This window comes from Myotis nattereri (genome assembly GCF_964212035.1).
Source record: "Myotis nattereri genome assembly, chromosome: 4".
Taxonomy (NCBI): domain Eukaryota; kingdom Metazoa; phylum Chordata; class Mammalia; order Chiroptera; family Vespertilionidae; genus Myotis; species Myotis nattereri.
This window is the reverse complement of record NC_138079.1, coordinates 1,504,558-1,529,841: the sequence shown is the minus strand read 5'-3', so window position 1 is coordinate 1,529,841 and position 25,284 is coordinate 1,504,558. Positions and strand designations below refer to the sequence as shown.

At 57.3% G+C, this 25,284-nt stretch overlaps 2 protein-coding genes across 4 annotated transcripts in view; both read right to left on the bottom strand.

Annotated features, from left to right (window-relative positions):
* LOC308518094 (melanoma-associated antigen B4-like) overlaps positions 1 to 25,284 on the bottom strand; it is a gene marked incomplete at both ends in the record, with an annotated part of 362,175 nt that overhangs the window by 112,630 nt on the left and 224,261 nt on the right. The gene's annotated exons all lie outside the window — the stretch shown is intronic.
* Positions 1 to 25,284, bottom strand: part of ARL15 (ARF like GTPase 15) — a gene marked incomplete at its 5' end in the record, with an annotated part of 202,106 nt that overhangs the window by 110,549 nt on the left and 66,273 nt on the right. For 2 of the 3 annotated variants that reach the window (XM_081089702.1, XM_081089704.1), the window contains 2 exons: positions 5,747 to 5,955; positions 20,938 to 20,997. In XM_081089702.1, coding sequence (XP_080945828.1) covers positions 5,747 to 5,955; positions 20,938 to 20,997 — 269 coding nt within the window. The remainder of the gene's footprint in view (positions 1 to 5,746; positions 5,956 to 20,937; positions 20,998 to 25,284) is intronic. The other variant, XM_081089703.1, reaches the window with a different exon arrangement.

Here is a 25,284-nt window from a genome sequence, read left to right as displayed (position 1 = left end):
ATAGGTATGCACGCTGCTCCCTGTGAGCTCCAGCCAGAGGCCCCAGCCGCCGCCAAGAGGCGGTCACAGTCCGTGGAAGACGTGGAGGTCGAAGTGCATGAGGCTTGACGATGATCGTTTTGCAAACATACACACACGTCCCGCGCCATCGGCAGAAAGCCGCGTTACGTGAAGCTGCGTGTTCTGTGTGATCTACACACTGCCTCGCATTTTCTAATCCAAACTCGGTCATGTGAAAGCAGACACTTGGCGCTTCTAGAGCTACCACAAAGGCCTGCTCACTGCCAAGCAGGATATAAAAAAAGAAAAATTAAACGAGAGGCTTAGTATTTACCGACAACACTGTCCCACGTTCCTAACCCTTCAAACCTCTCCCTGACCCTTTGCAGGAAGGGGGAAAAGTACACAGTGTAGAATTACTGACCGGCAAACAGGTAACTGTCATGAAGCGCAGCGGTTAAACAACATCCATCCACGCCGGCACACTCTCCAGAGGCGCTGACAGATGAAAAGGTGAGAACAGACGAAGAAGTGAGAACTCCATGAACTACTCACAATGCACTGAGCATTGACCGGAAGCACTGTTCAAAGGGATGAATGCTCATAATCAAAACAAAACACGCTCTACAAAAGGAATGTTGATAGCATGACAGAAATACCTGCAAGTTCTCTTCTCGCATCTCTGCTCTCTACCAGAACACACACTCCACGTCCATCCCACGCAAACCGAGTCACAGCTGCACGAAAACCGGGAGGCGCGGGACCACAAATCCGCACCTCCGCGCGGACGTTCGATCCGAGGCTGCGCTCCCAGGAGCCGGGGAAGCAGCCCCGTCACCCGACCTCAGACCCACTTCCAAGGTCTATGCTGCAGTTTCCACTTCTCACACCCGCTCTAATGGAAACACGGCCCCAGTGAACACTTCTGAGAGCGTTAAGTAGGTCTGGGTGAGGGATCCGGGCACCTATCACATGAGATGACACTGCTGGGAGCATGAGCTCCCCCCTCATGTTGACGGCACGGGTCCTTTCAGAAGACGCAGCGATGCCAAGGGAAGGACAATCGGCCCCTGAAAAGCTGGCGGTAAGGGCCTCCCAGCCGCCGGCGGGCGGGGAGACAGGGCTACGTTTACCGGCTTCTATAGTAACCTCACCCCCATAACTGCCTCCCGATCGAGCCTATAACTTCACAGCTGAAGTATGCTCTCCCGTGGGGGCTGTAAAACAAATTAGACACAATTACGACGCACGACGAGTAAAAACAACCTAATTACCCTTCAGATGATTCTCATTTCAAAGCTTTATCGCTGAAGTCAGACCGGATTTCCCTAATGAGTGAAGTGGGCCGCGGGACAGAAGTCTGCGATGGTCATCTCATGTTTTCTATAGAGAAAACGAGTTTATTATGAGTAAATTCTGGAAAACTATGCTCACTACACCTCCCCAAAGTGGATACGAGAAACATCTGTGGCAAGAACTGCTTGGCTTCCAGACAGGGTGTAAAGGGGTACTTTTTCCCCGTGTTTTGCTATCGAAAAAATAAACAAAAAGCTGATTTGTCGGGGGGGAAAGTTCCTACTATCAATTCTCCAGACGTTCAATCTCGCAATTCTGCGAGGTGAGCCAGGCGGCTGCCAGGTGCGCTCCAGCGGGAGGCCGGCCGCCGCCAAGGCCCCGCTTGTTCTAAAAGGGCCATGGAGGGAGCGGCTCGCTGCCCCGTCCGCGGCTCACGGGTAATTTTAACCATTGTCTTCCTGTCTGAACCCGGCTCCCCACCCAGACGGAGCCGAGCTCCCAGCACAGAGGCCGGGACTAAACACAGATCCAACTTCCCGAGGCCTCCGGCCGCGGGAGCCCAGCGATGGCTCCGCTCTCTGCCCGCTGCGTGCGCTGGCTCCCACCGCCTTCGAAACTCAGTATTCAGGAACCACTAGCGAATTCTTGATGTTCCACTCGGGCGTCAGGATAAATGGCTGCGACCGGTTTGCAGAAGGCACTGAGCCCCAGAGGCGATGATTCCGCGGGGAGGAGGGGAGGCTCGGCGAGCCGTGACCCGCCTCTGCTCAGCGGCATCCGAGACTTGCTCGGTGCGTTTTGGGGAACTCAGTGCATTTTCCTTGATTCTGAAAGACTGGGATTTTGCTCCAAATTCACAGGGATTGTGCAGAGTAGAACACCATCTCTTTAGTACTTGGAGATTCTACAAAGTGCACCCAAATGAGCAGGTACAAATGAAGACACGTGTTTATAAGCCACAGAGCCCAGGGCATGTAACACCTTCCGGATAAGGAGAGGAGAGTAATAAACAGATGACCACATCCAAACACAGTTCAAGCCACGTGGGACTCGCTCACCTTCCAACCCCTCCCCACTCCCCGGCAAGCTACGCCCAGCCACCCCAGGTCACTGTCGATAGAAGGCCTAGCTGTGTGCTGACCGTGAGGGAGTGATGTAACTCCTGACACAGTCCTGGGAGTCTCAACAGGACATCGCAGAGGACGCTGAGGAGCCGCGGACACCCCAGCCACGGACAGAGGAGGAGGCTGACCAATCGCTTCCTCCCAAACCCAGGTGTGCCCGCTCCTTGGCTCTGACGGGCGGGGGTCCGGAGGGAGCGGCTGTGGGCGGGATGAAGCGCTAACCTGCCCGTGGGGTGACGCCTGTGCACAGACAGGGAGCGCGCAGGCCAGGCAGTCTCAGCACGGCAGCTGCAAGGCCGTGCCAAGCCAAGCTCTGAGGAAGATTCATTTCGATGGACGTGCAGAGCAAAGTCCAGGTCCCGTGCTGCAGGGTGTGCACGTGTCGGGTCTGACGTTCAAGTCGAGCCTGTGCTCCTCCTACACTTGGAGTCTCTCTTCTGAAAAGACTAGGGCCCCAGTGCACGAATTCGTGCACCTTGAAAGGAACTGTGGGCCGCGAAGCTGCAGTAGGCACAGGGGCGAGTCTTGGCCCATCCTCCGCGCCCCCGTCCGGCCCTCGGTTCCCTTTCTGCCAGCAGCCCCGCTCCCACCTTCGCCGCTCCCATGCACTGACAGTGCCGGCCCGGTTCACACCGGCTGATGGCATGGAGCCACTGGGGCCGGTGCCAGCAGCCGGTATAAGCGGCAGCTGCTGCCCCAATCACCCCTCAGGAGCAGGGGGTGGTGGAGAAGCCCTCAGGGGTGATCAGGGCCGGCAGCCACTGCTCACACCCACTGATGGCCCCAGCAATCGGGGCCAGCACCAGGCGCCGGCAGTGGGTGCGAGCACCGGGCAGGACTGCGGTGCACGGGAGCAAAGAATTTTCAGTAACCACCAGAGACTCTCCCCGATGACAGTGGCCGGCGCCCCGCCTTGGTCTGGCGCCCCTGCTCAGCTGCTCCACCATCCCACCTCGGCTGACACCCACCATGTTCTGCGCACACCCCCTGGTGGTCAGCGCATGTCATAGCGACCAGTTGTTCGGTTGTTTGGTTGTCCGGCTGGTTCAGTCTATTTGCATATGAGCCTTTTATTATATAGGATGGGCCCCAGGGACATTTGCCCTTTTCCTCGGAGAGCCAGCCAGACTGGGCACCGGGCACCCCGGAACCATCGACTGCCAAGCGCCCCTCGGTCTGTGCCAGGCCCGTGCCTGTGAGGTCCACCCGACCACACTCAGGTGTAAAGAGCACGTCAGCTCCAATCCTACGCTGTCCAAGCAAAACAGATCAACAGCATTTATACTTAACACATTGCGTACCGCATAGAAATCTCTAAGACATACGCCAGGGACCGCACGTTTTGGGGCAAACTGCACATTATTTAAATCATCATAATGCACTTTAGGTGTTGTTTTTCAATAATTATAACATTTTTATTTACAAAAACAATTAAACAATTAAAGTTCCTAGTACTTTTTTAACGTATGGTACTGCGTAAAACATTTTCCTCTACGAAGAGGGACCAAAGTTTACTTAAGTATCTAGATTCGCTCCTTTTTCCACGGGCGTGAAAACGAGAACACTCGTGAGCGGTCCTGAACAGATGGCGCGTGAAACACGAGAAAACTCCTGAGCGGTACGAATGTGTTAAGAGAAAAGAAGTACACGCAGCTACTGCTCCCAACCTGAATCCAGTGACTTGCAGTTCCAGCGCCATCTGTGTGACAGCAACATGTTTCATAGTGTGTGTGTTCTCACATGTTATGCTGTCCGAGCACGCTGTGATGCACACATGTACTGCATTGCATGCTTCCCATATGACCTCGTCCTAACACTTTCAGCAACACACCGGCTAATCAGAAACCAAGTTCCCCCTCGGGACGCCCACCACCACCGCGCTCCTCCCGCGCCAGAGCCAGGGAGAAACACGGCCGAGCCGCTGAAAGGCCCCCGCGGTCGCAGGACAGAGCGGGGAGACCTGCATCTCGAGGGCCCTCGGGACAGCCTTAAAGGCTATTTTTATTTTTTATCTTAATGGCTTCAGGCTCCCCATGGGCATCGCACGCAGCCTGGGAAGGGAAGGGCTCCCCACTGCTGCAGGCGGCAGCACGGAAGGACCGCCTGTGCCCGACAGGAGTCCGTGCCTCACGGAGCGGCTTTCTGAAACCGAAACTTGTCTGTGCCTCATCGCCGGCACCCAGCACTTTACACTCCAGGGTGAACGCCCCAATCCGTGCAGCCCACTTACGGCAGAAACAACGCCTGGCTCCCGCCTCGCGGGCGAGAAGCCGGGGGGGGGGGGGGGGGGGGGGGAGGAGATGGACGGGGGCTGCCAGCCGCAGGTCCCCGCCCCTCAGGGGAGGGGGGCCAGACGTGGAACGTGGGCGCCTCGGCTTCTCGTCCGTGTTCCACACTAAAGTGCAGAGTCGCTCCTACCAGCCACCGCGTCGGTAAGAGAAGCGCAGGCTGAAGGAGGGAGGGCGCACGAACTGAGAGGGATGGAGGGCAGGGGGCCCTTCCTTCTGCCGAGGGCCAGGTGGGGATCTATGACACCACTCGTGGGCCACACACCATTATTGCCTAACAACCAGCTGCTCTGTGTGGTCAGACACTTAGTTAACTCACCCCTAAGGCCTTGGCTGGCCTTGCTCGGCCCGCGGGCCGGAGGTTCCCCACCCTGGTGTGAAGGAACACAACACAACACCTGCTTCGTGTCCCTGCGCTTAGAGTTAAAACTCACTGCAACTGAAGCTTTGAAAACTGTTCGCACATCTTAGTACGGGGTCCCGTGGGTCAGCAGCTCTGCTGAGCGAGACATGATCATTTGCCCAAATTCGTCTCTGGTTTCGCGGGAGAGATACAGGCTGAGACAGGACACCGAACTGAACGCGGAAGATGGGGAACGCGTCCCGAGTGAAACCGATTTGCTGGCTCTGAACCTGCGAGACCGATGTCAGTGCGCAGCCCGGATGGTTACCGAACGGGCCCACTGCGTGCAGGTGCTGCGTGTCCCAGAGGGACCAGGGCGCCACCCGAGGGAGGGCGAGGCTTCGGAACGCAGACTCGGGGCTGGGGGGAGCGTCGAATAACTGGCAGCAGCCCTTACACAGGTGAGAACACCCAGGTGAGTCCTCGGACGCCGCCAACCCTCAGACAGGGCAGCCCCGCGCTCAGTGGGCTCAGGCGGGGAAGACACTGGACTGACCAGCAGCACGGACCCCACCTTGGAGAAGCCAACATCGGGCTGGAAGGCAGCACCGCCGCACGGCCCTAGCGACGGCACCTGGACAGCGAGCGTGGACCGAGACGCCCGACCGACAGAGCCCGGGGTCCCCGGGACGTACCTCCTGGGCGGAGCGGGCGGCCGGCTTGTCCTGGTGGCTGGCGAGGATGAGGAAGGGCAGCGTGCAGAGCTGCGGGTGCTGCAGGGCCGAGTGCAGCTCGCTGCGGGCCGTCTCCAGGTCGCCCTCGGAGGACGCGCTGTCCAGCACGAAGATCACGCCCTGGGAGCCCTGGTAGTAGCGGCTCCAGTACTTGCGGATGTGGTCGGCCCCTGCGGACACAAACACACCCTCTCAGGCCCGGCTCTCCGCCCCGACCACGCTTCCCTGCTCCCCGGCTCCCACGGGACCTCCCAGCTGCGGGACCCCGGCAGCTCTTCCAACATCAGCTGCAGGGACCACGGCTGACGGGACAGAGAAGGCATTCGGGCTGGCAGGTGGACAGGTGCACGTGACCTTTGGGGAGAACACGCAAGCTCAAGGGTGGCTCTCTGCACCTCTTATCAAAACGGGTGAGAGAACCAGGAGAACTTCGAAGACTTGACGTCGGAAGGATGTGTTCAGACCTTGCCCGAGTCCCACCTAGTGACACCCACACCCTCGGTTAAGGCAGCCGGGCTGCAGAGCGGTGGGCCAGCCGCCACGGAGAGCAGCTCGGGGACATTTCCCAGGAGAACTGACCGCCACCAGGGCAGGCTGGTGTCACCCCTGCCAGAACCTGGGCACGAGGAGCAACGCGTGCGGGTCCAAGTGCCGACGTCTGTGACAACCCAAAAGCTTGGCCCCCGGGACAGGGCATGACCCCGTCGGCAGTGAGCGCACTCGGGGTCCACACAGGATGGGGCGCTGATAAAAAAGACAGAGGTTCTCGCCCGCGGGGGCGGCGCCCTACGCCTCGCTCTAAGTCCGGGATCCAGCGCGATGCGGGAACGAGGAGCGTGGAGGGCGAGGAAAGGAGTGACGCCCGAATCAGGCTTCCTGGGTTTGGGGACTGGAGGGGATGCTGGAGCCGACCCAGTCCAGGTAACTGGGGAAACTGAGGCCAGGAGAGGGGAGCTAACCGCTTTCATGTACGTAAACCACAAACGTTGAGATTCGCAGTTTATGTGTTTGGGGTGGGGGTGAGGGCTTTGCTGGTTATATAACAAAAGTTAGGTATTTCCCCGATGAGTGCACATGATCCCATCTTCCACATGAGGCAGCTGCAGTAGGCACCCTGTGGGGGGGGGCTGGGGCGTGAGAGTGGGGTGCAGGGTCGCACGCCCCACGCACCCTTCCCCGCTCTGTGTGCAGGGACGTCGTGTTGGAAGCTGGGCCCGGGGCAGGGAAGGTGGGCTCACTGCGGACACCAGCCAACGCTGCACATCAGGTCTTGTCCTCCCGCGAAGGACCGACACCCTCCCCCCAGCCCCCCTCCCTGATGACACTGAGCAGCTCAAGGCTTTCTGGGAAAAGCAGGAGAGAAAACCTCAGACTATCACACGGCCCAGTAAAGTGCAGAGCCTGGGTCCCTCCCCACTGGCGCTGGGGAGCAAGACCATGGCGTCTTACCCACGGGGGTGAGTCTATTAAGGGAGCAGCATCAGTAACCAGACAGCTACCCTGTGTGAGCGCTCCCCACGGCCCAGGCAGCACCACGGGCCTTGGAAAGAAGAGCTCATGGGTGGACCTAGGAACCAGGAGGTCACGGTCGATCCTGGTCGGGGCACAGGCCCTGGTTGCAGGCTCGACCCCGGTAGGGGGCGTGCAGGAGGCGGCCGATCCATGATTCTCATCACGTTTCTACCTCTCTCTCCCTCTCCCTTCCTCTCTGACATCAATATAAATTAATTAACTAATTGAGGCACATCTGGGTCCAACGAGACTGGAACAGAAGGACCGCGGAGCAGGAGGAGGCGGCGGAGGGAAGAATCCACCCACCGCGGCATCGGGAAAGGGGGAGGGTCGGAGCCAGCACCTGCTGACACTGTGCGCCTGCCTCATTGTGGAGCTGCTCGGGCTGTGCAGGGAACGCGACCCTGCGGCCGAGGCCCCCTGGCCTGCCCGTGGCGGGATTTTCCGGAGCTGCCGCCCGCTCTCTGCATAATGGACGGTCACGCGTGTGCCTCTGATTAATCAGTGCTGTGTGCCCAGACAGATGAACCCGTCCTCTGTAATTAGCATGGAGATTTTTTCAAATCTACACAGTAAATTGATGGATTTGATAACATCGCGATCTTAGAGCTTCAAGGGCTTACATACTTAATCTGAATAATTCAGCAATATATAATCCTCCAGAAATGGGTCATTTTCTTTCTGAGCCTTCCCCGATTCGTGATTTTTTTAAAGCCAAAAACATTAACTTCGCCTATTTATTTAAAACAACTCCTCACTGGACAGCCACCCAGGAAATGGTGTGAGTGCTCCACAAAACTCATTTCCAGTGAGTTGTAGCCTGAGGTGATTGAAAGAGGTTTTACTGTCTAAGGCAGTGGTTCTCAACCTTCCTAACGCCGCGACCCTTTAATACAGCTCCTCATGTTGTGGTGACCCCCAATCTCATTGTTACAAATTGAACATAATTAAAGCATAGTGATGAATCACAAAAACAATATGTAATTATATATGTGTTTTCCGATGGTCTTAGGCGACCCCTGTGAAAGAGTCGTTCGACCCCCAAAGGGTCGCAACCCACAGGCTGAGAACCGCTGGTCTAAGGGGATAGACTGCCTTCATAGCTTTACAGTGATATCACTGGCATATATAAACTGCACATATTTAAAGTACGCAGTTTGTCTCGACGTGTGTGCAGCTGTGAAACCGTGTGGACGATCATGACAATAAGTGTACCCTCCCCCTCTCCAAATTTTCTTATGACCCTGTCAGCCCTCCAGTCTACCCTCCCTTTGTCCCTGTCCACACCCTGCAGGCAATCACTAAAGTTCTTTGTCACTGAATACTAGTTTGCATTTTTCTAGCACTTTATAGAAAGGGGATATAAAGGTACCCCCATGTGGGAACCCTAGGCCGTGCCCTCCGTTTTGTCTGGCTCCTTCCACTGGGCATAACTATTCTGAGATTCGCCCGTGCTGTGCATGTACCAACGGGCCGGTCTTCTTTATTGCTGCATCCTACTTCAATGTATGGACATACCACAATCTGCTCACCTGCCCACCAACTGGTAGCAGGCGGGCTGCAGTCAAGTTGTATCCTATCCTATATAATAAAAGGCTAATATGCAAATGGACCAAACGGCAGAATGACCAGTCACTATGACGTGCACTGACCACCAGGGGGAAGACGCTCACTGCAGGTGCTGCCCCCTGGTGGTCAGTGTGCTCCCACAGCCAACCTCCCCTGGTCGGCCAACCTCCCACCGTCCCTCCCCCTGGCCGGCCAGCCAACCTCCTGTGGTCCTTCCTCCCCCACCCGCCGGACTGGGCGAGATGGCCCTGGTCGGCCCCAATCATTGGCCAGGCTGAGAGACCCCACCTGTGCACGAATTCGTGTACTGGGCCTCTAGTTACAAACAAAGTGACTACGAACACCTGTGTTCAGGATGTTGCATCAGCCTGAGTTTTCATTTCTCCTGAGAGGGGACGGGCTCAATTATAAGATCTGTTTGCATCTGCCTCAAAAGCCACCAAACTGTTCTCCGAAGTGGTGGCAGCATCTCCCACTTCCCCGCTCACCCCGGACGTGCCAGTCCCTCCACGTCCTCGCCAACACTCGCTGTGCTCGGGCTGTTCTATGGTAGACGTCTCACCGCGTGCGGTGATTTTAATTCCTGTTCCCCTCGTGACTGACGACGCTTGGCATCGATACAAAAAAAGCAAAAGTTGTATTTGATCTCATAAAATCTCACTTGATCCTCTAAGATGATTCATTCTATTAACTCAGCGGTTCTCAACCTGTGGGTCGCGACCCCTTTGGGGGTCAAATGACCCTTTCACAGGGGTCGCCTAAGACCATCGGAAAACACATCTATAATTACATATTGTTTTTGTGATTCATCACTATGCTTTCATTATGTTCAATTTGTAACAATGAAAATACATCCTGCATATCAGATGTTTACATGACGATTCATAACAGTAGCAACACTACAGTGATGAAGTAGCCACAAAAATAATTTTATGGGTGGGGGTCACCACCACATGAGGAACTGTATGAAAGGGTCGGGCATTAGGAAGGTTGAGAACCGCTGTATTAACTGAATGTTATGTTAATTGAATAAGACTTTCTGATGGTTTTTTAAATGTATGTACGTCACCTACATCATGGTTGTAGTGTTCACCCTTCCTACTTAAAGATGTACACTAACGTTGTGTTCTTTGGTTAGTTACAACCTGCACTGACTTAGAAGAGCCTGCATTTCGTGGCTCTCTCTCCGGCCTGACTGCTGTTTGCGTGTGTGTTTCTGTGACCACAGCGAACGCTTTCTTCGCAGTCCCTCTGGGATGCCTCTGCCCTGGGCGCCAGAGGGCTCCGTAGGTCTGAGCACTCCTCTTCCATGTTGGAGGCTCTTTTCCTTTTATTTCTTTGACTATTTTATTCTCTCTGGTTCCTCTTCACTCGCCTTTCAGAGCTCTTCTCAGACGGACGCTGGAGTCTGTGTAACGACTGCCCGTCTCTTCGACGTTCTCTCCACGTCCGCGGGCTTCCTTTCCCAAGGCCCCGGAGGACACTCCCTCGCTCGGCCCTTCCCCTCACCAATTTACACCTGAGCCGTGGCAGCCGACACTTCCATTTACAGTCTCAAAGCCAACTTCCATTCCCTGCGTCCTGCGCTGGGTGATTTTTCTTGAATGAAAACCCTCCTACGTCTCTCCGATCGTCTTCTTCTGACCCCTCTGCTGCCTCCAGGCCCGGGGTCTTCTCCTTCTGACTTTCCGCTGGGGGACTCCCTCCCGCGGGCTGTGCTGGGATCACCTGCGCCTTTTGTCTGAGAGGCTGCGCTGGCTCCTCCTCCGTTCATAGCTGCCTGCCTCTGGCCGTGAACAGGGACAGACCAGTGGCCGCTCCTGCGGGGGCCTCCTCGCCCGCCGGGCATCGTGCACTGCCGGGCGCTGCCCACCTCGGAGGCTGGCACCACACTCCACGATGCGCTTTGTGGGCGAACACAGCTGCCACCCACTACGCAGCACAGGAGGGAAGACAAACAAAGGCAGAGCTCCCCATGGAAAGCCCCAGTGAAGGAACGCTCCGGCACGCGCCCCGACGGACCATCGGATGCAGTCCCCTCCCCGTTCACGTTTCCACCGTCTGTACCTCAAGCTCGGTCTTGTCTTCCTGTATTACAGACGGAAATCTGTCTGTTACAGATTTAACTCACTTTTGTTTGTTTTCTGATCTACTTTGCCACGTTTACCAGATTTTGGCAAGAGAGGGAGAATAAGCCCATTTTAAAAATCAACTTTCAATTCCCAGCCATAAGGGAGGCACATACTGGATGAAAGCGGTAATGAACTTTCTCGGGCAGATTCCTCCCGTGATCGCCTCCCACACGATGCCACTGGTGTGGGTGCGTTTCGAGGGGACGGCGATCCAGGCCGCTCAACGCAGCCGCGCACAGGCAGCACCTGGGACTCACGGAGTAAAAGCAACAACATGTAACGCCTCAAAGCAAACCTGACTGCCTGGCTGCCCGCTTGTTCCGCTCGAGGAGCCGTCCGAGGACCGGCCGAGCCTGGGGAGTCAGGAGGGGCTAGATCCCCTCCTCGCCTGTCAGTTCAATTGTAAGAACCCAGTGCAGCGGTTTAATTTCTCCGGACAACGCCCATCATCGTGGTCACCAATGTCACCTCCCATCACAACATCCTCCTCAGACACAGGCTCAGGGCGTGTGTGTGTGTGGCGGGCGGGGGGAGGAGGGGTGATGGAGGGGGGGTGGTGTGCGGTGTGCGGTGTGCACCCTCGGGGCCCGGCATGTAGTAGGTATTCATTAAATATTCACGGAAATGAACACAACAGCATTTTGCGTCGAAGTGCCCAGCATCACTCTAATCCAGTGGTTCCCAACCTTCTGGCCCTTTAAATACAGTTCCTCATGTTGTGACCCAACCAGAAAATTATTTTTGTTGCTACTTCATAACTGCCATGTTGCTACTGTTATGAATCGTCATGTAAATATCTGATATGCAGGATGGTCTTAGGCAACCCCTGTGAAAGGGTCGTTCGACCCCAAAGGGGTCGCGACCCACAGGTTGAGAACCGCTGCTCTAATCACTCTAGTGATGTGAGGGTCTAACCTAGCAAGTCCCTCCCTCCCCCCCACCTCCCTCCCGCCCCCCCCGCCCCCCCCCCCCCCCCCGCAGACCTACTTCAGTACAAGGAACCCCGCAGATGACGTGTGTGTTTCAACTCCTCAGACAGCACAGGCTGGTGCAGGACTGAGTAAGGGGTTGAGCGCAAGATGCAGGTGGGGTCAAGCAGCAAAGACGGGGGGGGGGGGGGGGGGTCACGGGGAAAGGCTGCCTCGGGAAGGAGCAGCTGAGAGAAGCCACAGGGACGGCGGCTGGTGCCCAGGGTGACGCCCTCGTCCTTCCTACAGGACCCTGCGCTCAGTCCTGTTGCAGCGCGGCCCCACCCGACGGCTCCGCCTCCCGCAGGTCAGGCAGCGGCAGCCACGCTGTGCAGGGCATTCGCTCTGTTCACGTCTGAGGAAGAAGACGTTACATCGCCACAACGTCAAACGCACAGGAATAAAGACGAAGACGAGGAAGTCGGGGTTAGAGGAAATGGAGATGACAAAGGGTCAGAATCCTGCACCGGTGCCAGGGGTGGCCCTCGGGTCCTGGGGACAGAGCCAGGCAGGTGCTATGAGTTTGCAGATAAAAAATACACTCGTTACGCCCGCCGGCCTGGCTCCGTGGCTGAGCCTCGACCTATGAGCCAGAAGGTCAGGGCACAGGCCCAGGTTGCGGGCTCCACCCCCAGTGGGGGGCGTGCAGGCAGCCGATCCATGATTCTCTCATTAATGTTTCTCTCTCTCTCTCCAGCAGAGCCCCCGAAGCCTCCTCGGCAGCTGGAGGAGGAAGCGCCTGGACACGCCGTCCTGTCAGCGGAAACGCTGGTGAGCCCCCCAGGCGCTGCTGCCACGGCACGCGGAGCCGCACACGGTGACGAGGAGCGGGAGGGTGCACCGGGGACAGAGCCTCCCCCACGAGGGGAGGGCAGCCCAGCCCAGAACCCACACGAATGTCCGAGGGAGTTCAGACGAGTTGGACAACATGAAATGATCTCATTGCCCTAAAGAGGAATGGAGGTGAGGCGGCGACCCCACAGGCCAGGGGAGCCCTGCTGCCCAGGGGAGCCCACAGGCCAGGAAACCAGTGTCTGGAACGTTCCGTATGTGCACAGTCTCAGAAGAAGCGATGACCTAGGGCTGCGCTGAACTGAGATGGGAGGACATTGAAAAACCTCCCAGGGCCGCCTCCAGGAGAACACAAGCCCGGGTCAGGCTGCGCGGCCAGGGACAGGCTGCTGGCCGTCTCCGCTCTGGCTCCGCGCGCCCTTGGCCGGCTCCCTGAGCAAATGCAAACGCTGAGCACCCCCGGGTCCGCGCAACGGAGGGCGGGCTGGGCCTCTCCGCTCCCCCCGCTCCCCCCGAGGGGCCTGGCTCCCCACCAGCGCTTCCCCCGCTGGGCCCCGCGTGAGAGCACAGCCCAGGCCGGGCGGGTCCCCCCTTCCCAGCCAGCGGGCCCTCCCCGTGAGGCTCCACCCGGAGGGGCGTCCCTGCACATGCGAGTCGCACTGACCCACTGGGGAGAGGGCTGGAGACCAGCCCGTCCTCCCCGAGCCCCTCTCCCCAGCAGCCTCGGGCGCTCAGCGTTCTCCAGCCCACTCCCTGGGGAGGGAACAGTGACGGTCTGTGACACTCACAGTTACAGATAAGACAACAGCACGAGAAGGCCGAGTGCAGAGGCACAGGGCGTCTTGGGTGCTCGCCCCGGGAGCCATGTGTCGGCCTCCCAATTCCTCGGGGGACGCAGACGAGGCATTTCCTGGGCGGCTTCAGGCAGAGCGGGCACAGGCCCCCCGGGACCTGCCCTGCCCTGGGCCCCGCCGGGGCTGCCACGTCCCTTGGCCAGGGTCACCGTTACTGGCCGCCCCTCCCACAGAGGCCCATGTGTGCCGACGGCCAAGGCAGCGTCAGCCCCGGCCGGCGTGGCTGGGTGGCAAGCATCCTCCTGCGCCCAGACCCCGGGGTCGATTCCCGGTCAGGGCACATGCCCAGGTCCTGGGCTCGATCCCAGCAGGGGGCATGCAGGAGGCAGCGATCAATGTTTTGCTCTCATCAATGTTTCTCTTTCTCTCCCTCTCCCTTCCTCTCTCTCTAAAGTCAATAAAAACATTAAAAATAATAATAATAATAATAAAGACAGTTTCCCGTGGCAAGCAGCCTTCTCCTGACCGGCAAGCAATGCGGGCGCCTCTGCTTGCCCCTGAAATGCGGCCACAGTAACCTCTCCGTCTGCCGGCCACGGCCACATGTCCTCTTAGGCAGCCGCCCACCCCTGGGCTCACACTGGCTGGACCCCCCTCTGCCGCTGCTGCACAGCCAGGGCGTCCATGAGTCCCGAGGGTCCTGATGCATCGTGACTGTCCTTGTTTATTTGATGGGGGGTGGGGGGGGGGGGAACAGTCCTTAGAACAGCATGCCTGCAGACACATTCTGAGAGCTGCACCCCTGGGATCCCGCTGAGCAGGAGTAGGAGGTGGGGGCGGGGGGGTGTGGAGAAACCACCACCTCCACAGGACTGTGAAAGCAGCAGGTGCGCACCAAGAGCTGCCTCCCTCTCAGGGAGCCGGTGGTGGGGGCGCCTGAGCGGTTCCTGGAGAAACAGAGAACCAACCGAGCGCAAAGGACCTGGCAGGTGAGCGGCCCCGAGGTGTGAGCAGGGCCCAGGGCCCAGCACCTTCCTGGCCAGCGGCCCTCCAGGCAGACAAAGGGACAACGTCCACATCTGTTTCCTATAACCGTGGGCGCGGGAGAAGCGCCTCTACACGATGCTTAGCTGACAACAGCCGCTCAGCCCCACACCTGGGCCCGAGCGCCGGGAACCGCGCAGCCCGCACTCGCCACAGCCCCTCGCCGCCTCCGCACACGAGCAGACATGTCTTCAGAGAAGAAAGTGGAATCAGTGCAAAGGAAGTCGTGAACTTGCCTTCTGTCCGACAGCAGCAGGGAACACTGACGTGGCTGCTTCCTCAGCCGGCTGAGGGGCTGGAGGGCTGGGGCGGGAGGGGCGGACGGACGGACAGCCAGGAGGCGATCAGAGGGGAGGTAGCTGCCGCCACCACTGCGGCTGCAGGATCCCGTGGGGAAAGAGGAGGAATGTGAGGACGCCTGGATCCACACCCACAAACAGGAACAAACCCACCGCGTCGAGAAACGACATTCCCCTCGACGACCAGCGTGCACGGCCAAGAGGGAAGCCCTGTGCGTGCAGAAGCCTGTGGGCAGGTGTGGGAGCTGGAGTCTCCACGTGGACCCTGTCCGCGCTGTGAGGTCACACAGTGTGACCACTGCTTTCAGCGCGGCCACCTTAGCCAGGCGGCTGGGCCCACATGCCAGGCACAGGGGAGCTGTGCGGGGGCTCCCAGACACAGACTGAGACAGACAGAGGTCTGCCAGGGGGAACCAGAAAGAGGAGGCTGCGGGGAAGCGCACCTCAACCTACACAGGTGGAGGCCGGAAGAGAAAACTCACCTTGTCTCCCAGAGAGAAAGGTGTGACCACAAAGAGAAAGCCCCATCAGTGTGAGACTAGGGTTATTTCTAAAGAACACTTTACCGAAAGGTATTTCTGGAGGATGAGGGAGAACGGGAATAACTATAATAAAAGTAAACCTTCCAGCCCGGCCAGTGTGCCCAGTGGTTAAGCATCCACCTATCAACCAGGAGGTCGGGGTTCAATTCCTGGTCAGGGCACAGGCCCGGGTTGCGGGCGCGGTCCCCAGTGTGGGGCGTGCAGGAGGCAGCAGATCAATGACTCTGTCTCATCACAGATGTTTCTCTCTCCCTTTCCTGCCGGAAGCCGGTCCATCCTTGCTGCTTGACACAGTCGCTGCAAGAAAGAAACATCTGCACAGCATATGTTTCAAGGGACCTGGCGTATATGGCATACTGTTCTTAATATGTTTGCTCCCCTTAGCGCTATGTGTTTTAACCAAGGTCACCTCTCCAAGAAAGGCTGTTTCCCCAGGTAGGGATGTTTCCCTGGAGTTAGGGAGGGAATAAGACCCCTTAACTAAGTGCCAGGCGGGTAGTTAATCACTTTAACTACGAACAATCACGCTTAAGCTACATAATCTTTACTCTCTGGAATGGAGATAAGAAACGCCCTAACCTTTGGAATAGAGATTGTAGGATTGGAATCAACTGGTATAAATACAGATGTAACAAGACAACTGAACACAGAACCTAGAGACAGAACCTAGCGAGAGAACATGGCAAAATATCCTGGACAGAACCTGGCTACAGAACTTGGCTAGAGAACCTAGACAGAACCTGGCTGAAGAACCTGGCTACAGAACCGGGCGACCGAACCTGGCTGGAGAACCTGGAGAACCTGGCTGAAGAACCTAGAGACAGAACCTGGCTACAGAACCTGGATAGAACATGGCAAGAGAACCTGACAAGAACCTGGTGACTGAACCTGGCTGGAGAACCTGGACAGAACCTGGCTGGAGAACCTAGCGAGGGAACATGGTTAGAGAACCTGGCTGGAGAACCTAGCGAGGGAACATGGACACAGAACCTGGCTGGAGATCCTGACCAGAACTTGGCTAGAGATCCTGGCTAGGCTGCTGATCAACTGAACGCTGTCTCTGTCATTCCTTCTTCGCCGACTCCGTCCACACCTTTTGGGGACCGCTGGACCTGCTAGGGTTGGACCCCAGCACTTTCCCTTCTGTGAAATCAATAAAATATATTTTTTTTAAAGTAAATCTTCAAAAAATGCTAACGCCTCACTGACGTGAGTTACTGAGCCTCACCAGGGCCATACGATGCAGGGGCGACTCTGACTCGGCTCACAGGTGAGGAAACGGACCGGGAGCGTGGACTCGCCTGCACCACACAGAACCTGGGCTTCGGCATGAGCCACGGCAGGAAGGACGATTCTTTGAAAGAGGAACCTGTCTACACAGGAGCCTGCTGTCCGACCCAAACCCCCAAACAAACAACAGAGCAAGACAGGCGGGTGATTAATGAAACTGGGAGAGAAAGAATTTAACATATATATATACATATTTTTTATTGATGTCAGAGAGGAAGGGAGAGGGAGAGATAGAAACATCAATGATGAGAGAGAACCATTGATCGGCTGCTTCCCGCACGCCGTCCACTGGGGATCGAGCCCACAACCGGGCACGTGCCCTTGGCCGGAATCAAACCCAGGACCCTTCAGTCTGCAGGCTGACGCTCTATCCACTGAGCCACACCAGCCAGGGTTGAAAGAGAAAGAATTTAGATCGGTTTCAACAAAAACTTCCCAAAGGAAAGCGGCACCATCAGAACCCGAGGAACAGAGCCTGACTTGCAGGAACAAAAGTCTCCCTGAGCAATTCACTACAGGAGGTGCCTCCCGGCTCCCACCAGCCAGGGCAGCACTGACAGCCCTTCAAGGACAGAAGGGCCGACCTAAAATCTGCCCCAGGCCTCGGGGAGAGCTGTCTGGCTCTCATCAGGGAGGGAGGGGAGGGGCACAGAGGCCCCCATCTGCACAGGCCTGTGCTGGTTCCGAAGCTGGGTCCACCATCTCGTCCCAGAATTCAGCCCGCACACGCCTGTGCTCAGCACACACTCGCTGAGTGAATCGAAGAAGAGACGAGGGGGAGCAGGATGTGCCTGCGGAAGACCCCAGGTCGTTTGCACGTCGAGGTAAGACTGACGCAGAGGCTGTCCCCCAGACAGCGGGGGAGGAAGGAGCCCGCAGCACCGTCAGGACCAGACGGAACAGAGTCTGACTCGCAAGGACTAAATGAAGAGCTGGGAGGCAGAATGAATGGGGAAGGTGGCTGCAGCATCAGAGACAGACGTGTCTGAGCCGGAAGCCAGGCGGCCGTGTTTAACCGACAGCGCTAGCGAGAAGAAGGCCCCAGTGAGGACCACCGTAGCGAGAAGGCCCCGGTGAGGACCACCGTAGCGAGAAGAAGGTCCCGGTGAGGACCACCGTAGCGAGAAGAAGGTCCCGGTGAGGACCACCGTAGCGAGAAGGCCCCGGTGAGGACCACCGTAGCGAGAAGGCCCCAGTGAGGACCACCGTAGCGAGAAGAAGGCCCCGGTGAGGACCACCGTAGCGAGAAGGCGGCCCCGGTGAGGACCACCGTAGCGAGAAGGCGGCCCCGGTGAGGACCACCGTAGCGAGAAGAAGGCCCCGGTGAGGACCACCGTAGCGAGAAGGCGGCCCCGGTGAGGACCACCGTAGCGAGAAGGCGGCCCCGGTGAGGACCACCGTAGCGAGAAGAAGGCCCCAGTGAGGACCACCGTAGCGAGAAGAAGGCCCCGGTGAGGACCACCGTAGCGAGAAGGCCCCGGTGAGGACCACCGTAGCGAGAAGAAGGCCCCGGTGAGGACCACCGTAGCGAGAAGAAGGCCCCGGTGAGGACCACCGTAGCGAGAAGAAGGCCCCGGTGAGGACCACCGCGCGGGCTGGAGGCGGCAGCTCGTCCCCCGCGGAGCGCCGTCCTGTGCAGGCGCTGGGCACACTCCGGGCGCGGAGCCCACCGGGGAACTGCCAGCTCAGGTCACTCCCTCCCGGCTCCAAGTGACCCCCAGCAAGTCCTTCGATTTCTGTCCCAGCGCCCTGCGCCTCTGCCTGAGACGCATAGCTCCCCGGGAAGGACGCTGCAAAGAGTGAATGCGAAGGTGGAGGAGAGACCTGGGAACAAGGAAGGCAGGCAAACAATCCTGAGTTCTAGTTTCACTGAAGATTATTGGCCAATGCCTGGCGGGCGGGGGGGTATGGGTGGGGGGGAGGTGATGGGGGGGAGGGCAGGCTGAGAGAGCAAGCCATCCTCTGAGTAGCGAGAACGGAACTCGCCCCTCGGACACCAGGCTGGGCTGACCCCCTCCTTCCATGTCTGAGACGTCCCTAACCATGTACGGATTCTCCCCCTTAATTTCAGCTTTTTAAAAAACTGCATTAATTTCAAGCATTGTTTTCAAGATCGTCTCCATCACTGAACCACGAGGTCTTTAAGGATGGGTGTGTCCTGACGATCTTTCGGTCCCACCCCTGGAATCATGCCGACATGGAACTGGGCTGGGATGATCCTGGAAAAGACCACGTGCGAAGCTTTCACATGAATGAGGATTACAGGAAGGTTCAGGGGAGAGATGTCAGAAACACCCTCATCCAAGAAAAAACTGATAACGTAGAATTACACAGGCACCGTTACACATTATCCATATCAATCAGATACACACGTATATACAGTCATCTAACAGTTACGTGTACAAGCACACAGTTCATTACAAGAACATTCATGTTTTATGATGTTTATGGTCAAAACAACAAACCCAAATATCTGAAAGGGAAGTCGGAAGTTATCACCGGGCCTGACTGGGAATATTGACACCACACAGTGCAAGGCGGCTGGACGAGGGACTGACCAAGTACACCCGTCCCAGGGACGGCTCTCTGAAGCCTAAGGAAAGACCAGATCGTGCTTTACAAGTTAAAAATAAGGAGGCAGCCCTGGCCGGTTTGGCTCAGTGGCTAGAGCGTCGGCCTGTGGACTGAAGGGTCCTGGGTTTGATTCCGGTCAAGGGCACATGCCAGGGTTGCCGGCTCCATACCCATTGGGGGGTGGGGGGGATGCAGGAGGCAGCCGATCAATGATTCTCTCTCATGATGGATGTTTGTTTCTACCTCTCTCTCCCTCTCCCTTCCTCTCTGAAATCAATAAAAATATATATTTTTAAAAAATAGGGAGGCCATCAAGCACTATTAAATGGCATACGTCGGACTTTCAATTTTACCAAAAACAGGGCATGGTTCGAATGAGCTTTACCAAAGAGCAGGGGCAGGACACGGCACCGAGCGGTTAAAGAAGAGCTGGAAGAGAACCTCCTCTGCACCATCCCGCTCGCCGCACCTGCTGCCCGCGGCCCTGCGTCCCCGTGTCCCCCTGCGCCGCCAGGGGACGTAGCGGCCTCACTGACGTGCCCGCGGCCCTGCGTCCCCCTGAGTCCCCCTGCGCCGCCAGGGGACGTAGCGGCCTCACTGACGTGCCCGCGGCCCTGAGTCCCCCTGCGCCACCAGAGGACGTAGCGGCCTCACTGATGTGCCCGAGCCCTGAGTCCCCGTGTCACCAGGGGACGGAGCAGCCTCACTGATGTGCCCGTGGCCCTGAGTCCCCCTGCGCCACCAGGGGACGGAGCAGCCTCACTGACGTGCCCGCGGCCCTGCGTCCCCCTGCGCCACCACGGGACGGAGCAGCCTCACTGATGTGCCCGTGGCCCTGCGTCCCCCTGCGCCACCAGGGGACAGAGCGGCCTCACAGACGTGCCCGCGGCCCTGTGTCCCCCTGCGGCACCAGGGGACGGAGCGGCCTCACTGATGTGCCCGCGGCCCTGTGTCCCCCTGCGCCACCAGGGGACGTAGCGGCCTCACTGATGTGCCCGCGGCCCTGCGGCCCCCTGTGTCACCAGGGGACGTAGCGGCCTCACTGATGAGTGACGCCGTTAACCTATTTACACGGTTAAGACCCCGACTGACATAAACCACAGCCAAAAGCCCCAGAGCGAGGGTAAGGACCGGCCGAGCGCGGTGCGGTCTGGGGTACAGCCTCGCCAGTGACGGCGCCTGAGAGCAGAGAGCCCAGCGGCAGAGTCCTCACCGGACAGACACCCTCCAACAAGCCCGGACCCGGGACACCTGCAGCATAAACACGGCCGCCTCCGGAGCGCTCCTCCCTGCGGGGCTACGGCGCCCTTCTCTCCGACACGGCGTTACATTCTCCTCGTTTTCACTCAACAATACACTTTTTAGTAAGTCAAACGAAAGAGTGCAGTTTCTGAAATGGCACTCGCGGTCCAGTTCTTGAATTCATACGAAGGGAAACAGAGTTTATGTTCTTTAGAACGCGTGTCAGCCTTGCAGACACACAGAGAGAGGAGATGTTTCTGGGAAATGCATTCTCAGGAGCAAAGGTAAAAAGGACCGCCTATGCGCAGAAGGAATCACCGGGCTTTAGCCACAGGGGCCACAGGAGCACCGCGTGAGGGGAGACGGGGAGACAGAAACACTGGAAATGCTGTACCTCCGAGCTCCTTCACGTTCAAGACGGCGTTCTGGAAGGGCACTGCCTTTATACTAAAACCTACGATTAGAAAACAAGACATAAAACGAGAGTTAGTGACAGCGTCTTAAAGTGCGCCGATGCCCCATCCTCTTCTCCAGTCAGATTAAGCTGCTCTTCTGAGCTCAGTTACACTAGAAACACAATTTCTAAGATACACCGATAATCTGCTATTACCGGCAAAACATAGGTGTGTGCTACAGCAAAATGCAACCCTTTTCTTCAAAATATTGTCGTATTTTTAATATATAATGTCACTTTGAAGATTTTATTAATTATGAGGAAGACATTTGGAAATACAGAGAAACCTCAAAGAAAATATTAAACCTACTGGGACCTTTGCCATCGAACTAATTCCTAAAGTTCCCCTCACGTGTAACTCAGCAACCCTAGAGATTAGGGTGTCTAAGGTATAGCCTTATTCTATTAGAATTTCAGAGCATTCATGCTAGTGTTCTTTTATGGATGTGGTTGATGTCATACGTATATTTCTCTTAAAAGTAGAATCAATTATATAGCAAGACAATTACTTTATAATGCATATAATTAATAAAGGATTTCTGTCATTTATATTCAAAGTGTGGCTTTAGGATTAACTACATATTTAAGACTTAGCTATCATCATGTAAGTCCATTCAGTTGTAACATATGTAACATATGTCAACATACTTACACACTGACATACACATACATGAACAAGTGTACACACGAAACATTTCTGAAAGGACCCACACGAAGCTGGATTCTGGAAACACTGGGGTGTTTAAATTATAACCAGAACAAGATGCTTCAGTCTCACTTGAATTTCTCATCATATACAAGTCCCCCTTTTCCAATGAACAGCCCCACTAATTTTTCAAAGTTAACAGACTCCCATTCCCTGAGCACCCAATCCATTTAAGATTTCAACCGTTATTGAACACTAGAGGCCCAGTGCACAAAATTCGTGCACTCGGGGGTGGGGGGTCCCTCAGACCGGCCTGCGCCTCCTCGCAGTCCAGGAGCCCTCGGGGGATGTCCGACTGGCAGCTTAAGCCTAAGCCGCCAGTCGGACATCCTTAGCGCTGCTGCAGGGGTGGGAGAGGCTCCCGCCACCGCCGCTGCACTCGCCAGCGTGAGCCCGGCTACTGGATGAGCGGCGCTCCCCCTGTGGGAGGGCACTGACCACCAGGGTGAAGCTCCTGCATTGTGTCTTCCCCCTGGTGGTCAGTGCACACCATAGCGACCAGTCATCCTGCTGGTCATTTGGTCGTTCATTGTTGATTTGCATATCAGCATTTTATTAAATAGGATTAGAGGCTAGATGCATGAAATTTGTGCATGGGGGGAGGGGCCCCCTCAGCCCAACCTACACCCTCTCCAATCCGGGACCCCTCAGGGGATGTCTGACTGCCGGTTTAGGCCCCAACCGGCAGTTGGACATCCCTCTCACAATCCTAGACTGCTGGCTCCTAATCGCTCACCTGCCTGGTCACCCCTAACTGCACCCCCGTGCTGGTCTGATCACACCTCACTGCCTCTGCGTGCCAGCCTGATTGCCCCTAACTGCCCTCCCCTGCTGGCCTGGTCACCCCTAACTGCCCCCCTCCCCCGTCAGCCAGGTCGCCCCCAACTGCCCCATCCCTGCTGGCCTGGTCGCCCCACACAGCCTGCTGTTCAGTCATTTGGTCATCCCTTACTAACCCCCCTGCCGGCCTGGTCACCCCACACAGCCTGCTGTTCAGTTGTTTGGTAGTCCCTCACTAACCCCCCTGCTGGCCTGGTCGTAGGCAGTCATCTTGTGAGGGCGTGAGGGTTAATTTGCTTATTACCTCTTTATTATATAGGACTAGAGGACCAGTGCACAAAATCCGTGCATGGGGGAAGGGCGTCCCTCAGCCCAGCCTGCACACTCTCCAATCTGGGACCCCTTGGGGGATGTCTGACTGCCGGTTTAGGCCCAATCCCGGGGAAATCCCTCTCACAATCCAGGACCAATAGCTCCTAAACACTTACCTGCCTGCCTGCCTAATGCCCCCAACTGCCCTACCCTGCTGGCCTGGTCGCCCCCAATTGTCCTCCACTGCCAGCCTAGTCGCCCCCAACTGCCCTCCCCTGCCAGCCTGATCGCCCCTAACCCCCTGCCAGCCTGATCTCGCCCCTAACTGCTCTCCCCTGCCAGCCAATTGACCCCCACCACCATGGCTTTGTCAGGAAGGAAGTCGGACATCCGGAAGATGGCCAGTCAACCCAATCTAATGAGCACATTACCCTTTTATTAGTATAGATAGATTATATAGGATAGGATTGCTTAAATGGGGGGGGGGGGGGAGCCTTTTACAGCAGGAGGAACTGCTCTTGGCAGACAAAAATACATAATCCCTATATCTGGACTAATAGCCAGCCATATGCACTATTCTGCCAAACCAGTCATTAAAAAATTGAACCACTTTCTTACACCTTACACCAAACAGCTGTTGCCCTTAAAACGCCTCCTCAGCCTCCACCTTAGGTTCTGCCTCCACAGTTCACCCAGATTAAGTTCTGATTGGTCTGTTTCTATGCCAGTCAGTGTCAAAAGCTCCGCCTCCTAGGCAGCCATCGGCTCCTCTGGGAAATCCAGAACGGCCCCACCTTCACATTGGTGCCAGCCCTTCAATCACGCCCCCAGTCTGCTACCGGGTGTATCTTTGGCTGCTCTGAGAAGCGGCACCTCAGGTCTGTGCTGGTGGCAATTTTTAGTTCTCATCCCTGACCTAACCTTCTTACAGTACAAGCTCTGTGAAGAAACTGCCTTCACAGTTCACCCAGATTAGGTTCTGATTGGCCGGTTTTTATGCTAGCACCTCATGGTGACCGGTCATTTGGTCGTCCTGGTCGTCACGGACACAGGCTTTTTATATAGATAGATAGACGTGCAATTACAACACAGAGTAAGCACAGCTCCTTGCTCGAGGGCACTGTCCAGAGTGAAAACGAGCTGCCTGTACCCGAAGCCATTCCGGGGAGTGCGGGGAAGGGTGCGGAGAGGCACGGGCGTGCAGAGAGGCAGGGGGGTGCAGAGTGCAGGGAAGGGTGCAGAACGCGGGGAAGGGTGCAGAGAGGCAGAGAGGCGGGGAGTGCAGGGAAGGGTGCAGAGAGGCAGAGAGGCAGGGGGGTGCGGAGAGGCAGGGGGTGCAGAGTGCAGGGAAGGGTGCGGAGAGGCAGAGAGGCAGGGGGTGCAGAGTGCAGGGAAGGGTGCAGAGTGTGGGGAAGGGTGCGGAGAGGCGGGGGGGCAGAGCCGTCCTGAGCGGCTGAGCTTCGCTGTAGGAGAGGGGGACAGTCCTTTCTCATGTCCCACCCGCCCTGCCTCCTTTTTGCTGTTTACTCTCACAGCACCTCAAGCCTCTGTACGTGAGGTAAGAAGGTGAGGGGGGGACCCCGCTCTGTATGTGAGGTGAGGGGGGGGCCCCGCTGTGTATGTGAGGTGAGGTGAGGGGGATTCCTCTCTGTACGTTAGGTACAAAGGTAAGGGGGGGGGACCCCGCTCTGTATGTTAGCTGAGGTGAGGGGGGGGTTCTACTCTGTATGTGAGGTGAGGTTTGGGGGGACCCCACTGTGTATGTGAGGTGAGGTGAGGTGAGGGGGGGGATCCCGCTGTGGTCAGTGGCTGTGGAGTCAGAGGAGCCGGGTGGATGAGCTCTGTGCCGAGGGCGACCTCCAGCCAGGCTCTCAGGTCTGCAGACGGGATGACCGGCCCCTCCCGGTGGCACTGTCTCCATCACAGTGCCTGGCACAGACGGGCCTGCGAGCCACAACCGCCGGCATTACCCCCACCCACCTGTCTGGCTGCTGACCTCCTCCCTGGGGGTGCCTTCGCAGCCCTGATCGCAGGCTCTAGGCTGGAGCCCTGGCGCATCCTTGGCTGGAGCCCCCAGATCCCCACGCGGGAAAAGCACCTCTGCCGAGGGCGGGGTGAAGAGCTGACACCACTGCCCAGACTGTCGGCGAGCACTGGGCTCACTAGGAACCTTCCAGAACACCCCTCCGTGGTCACTGCGCGGGCACTGGGGCGGCGGGTAGTCCATGGTGGGCGCAGACATGAGGGCGCAGCCGGGGCAGCAGGAAGCCTCTCCAGTTCAGGAAGGAAAGCCAGTGCCCATCACAGCCCCGTGGGCACAAACCTCACCTGCCAGGACCTGGTGCCAGGTGCCCCTCCCCCTCCCAGGCAGCCTGGGGACAGGAGTGAGTGTGGAACCCCCCCCAGGTGGCCTGGGGACAGGAGTGAGTGTGGAACCCCCCCAGGTGGCCTGGGTACAGGAGAGTATGTGGACACACCCCCGCGGGACG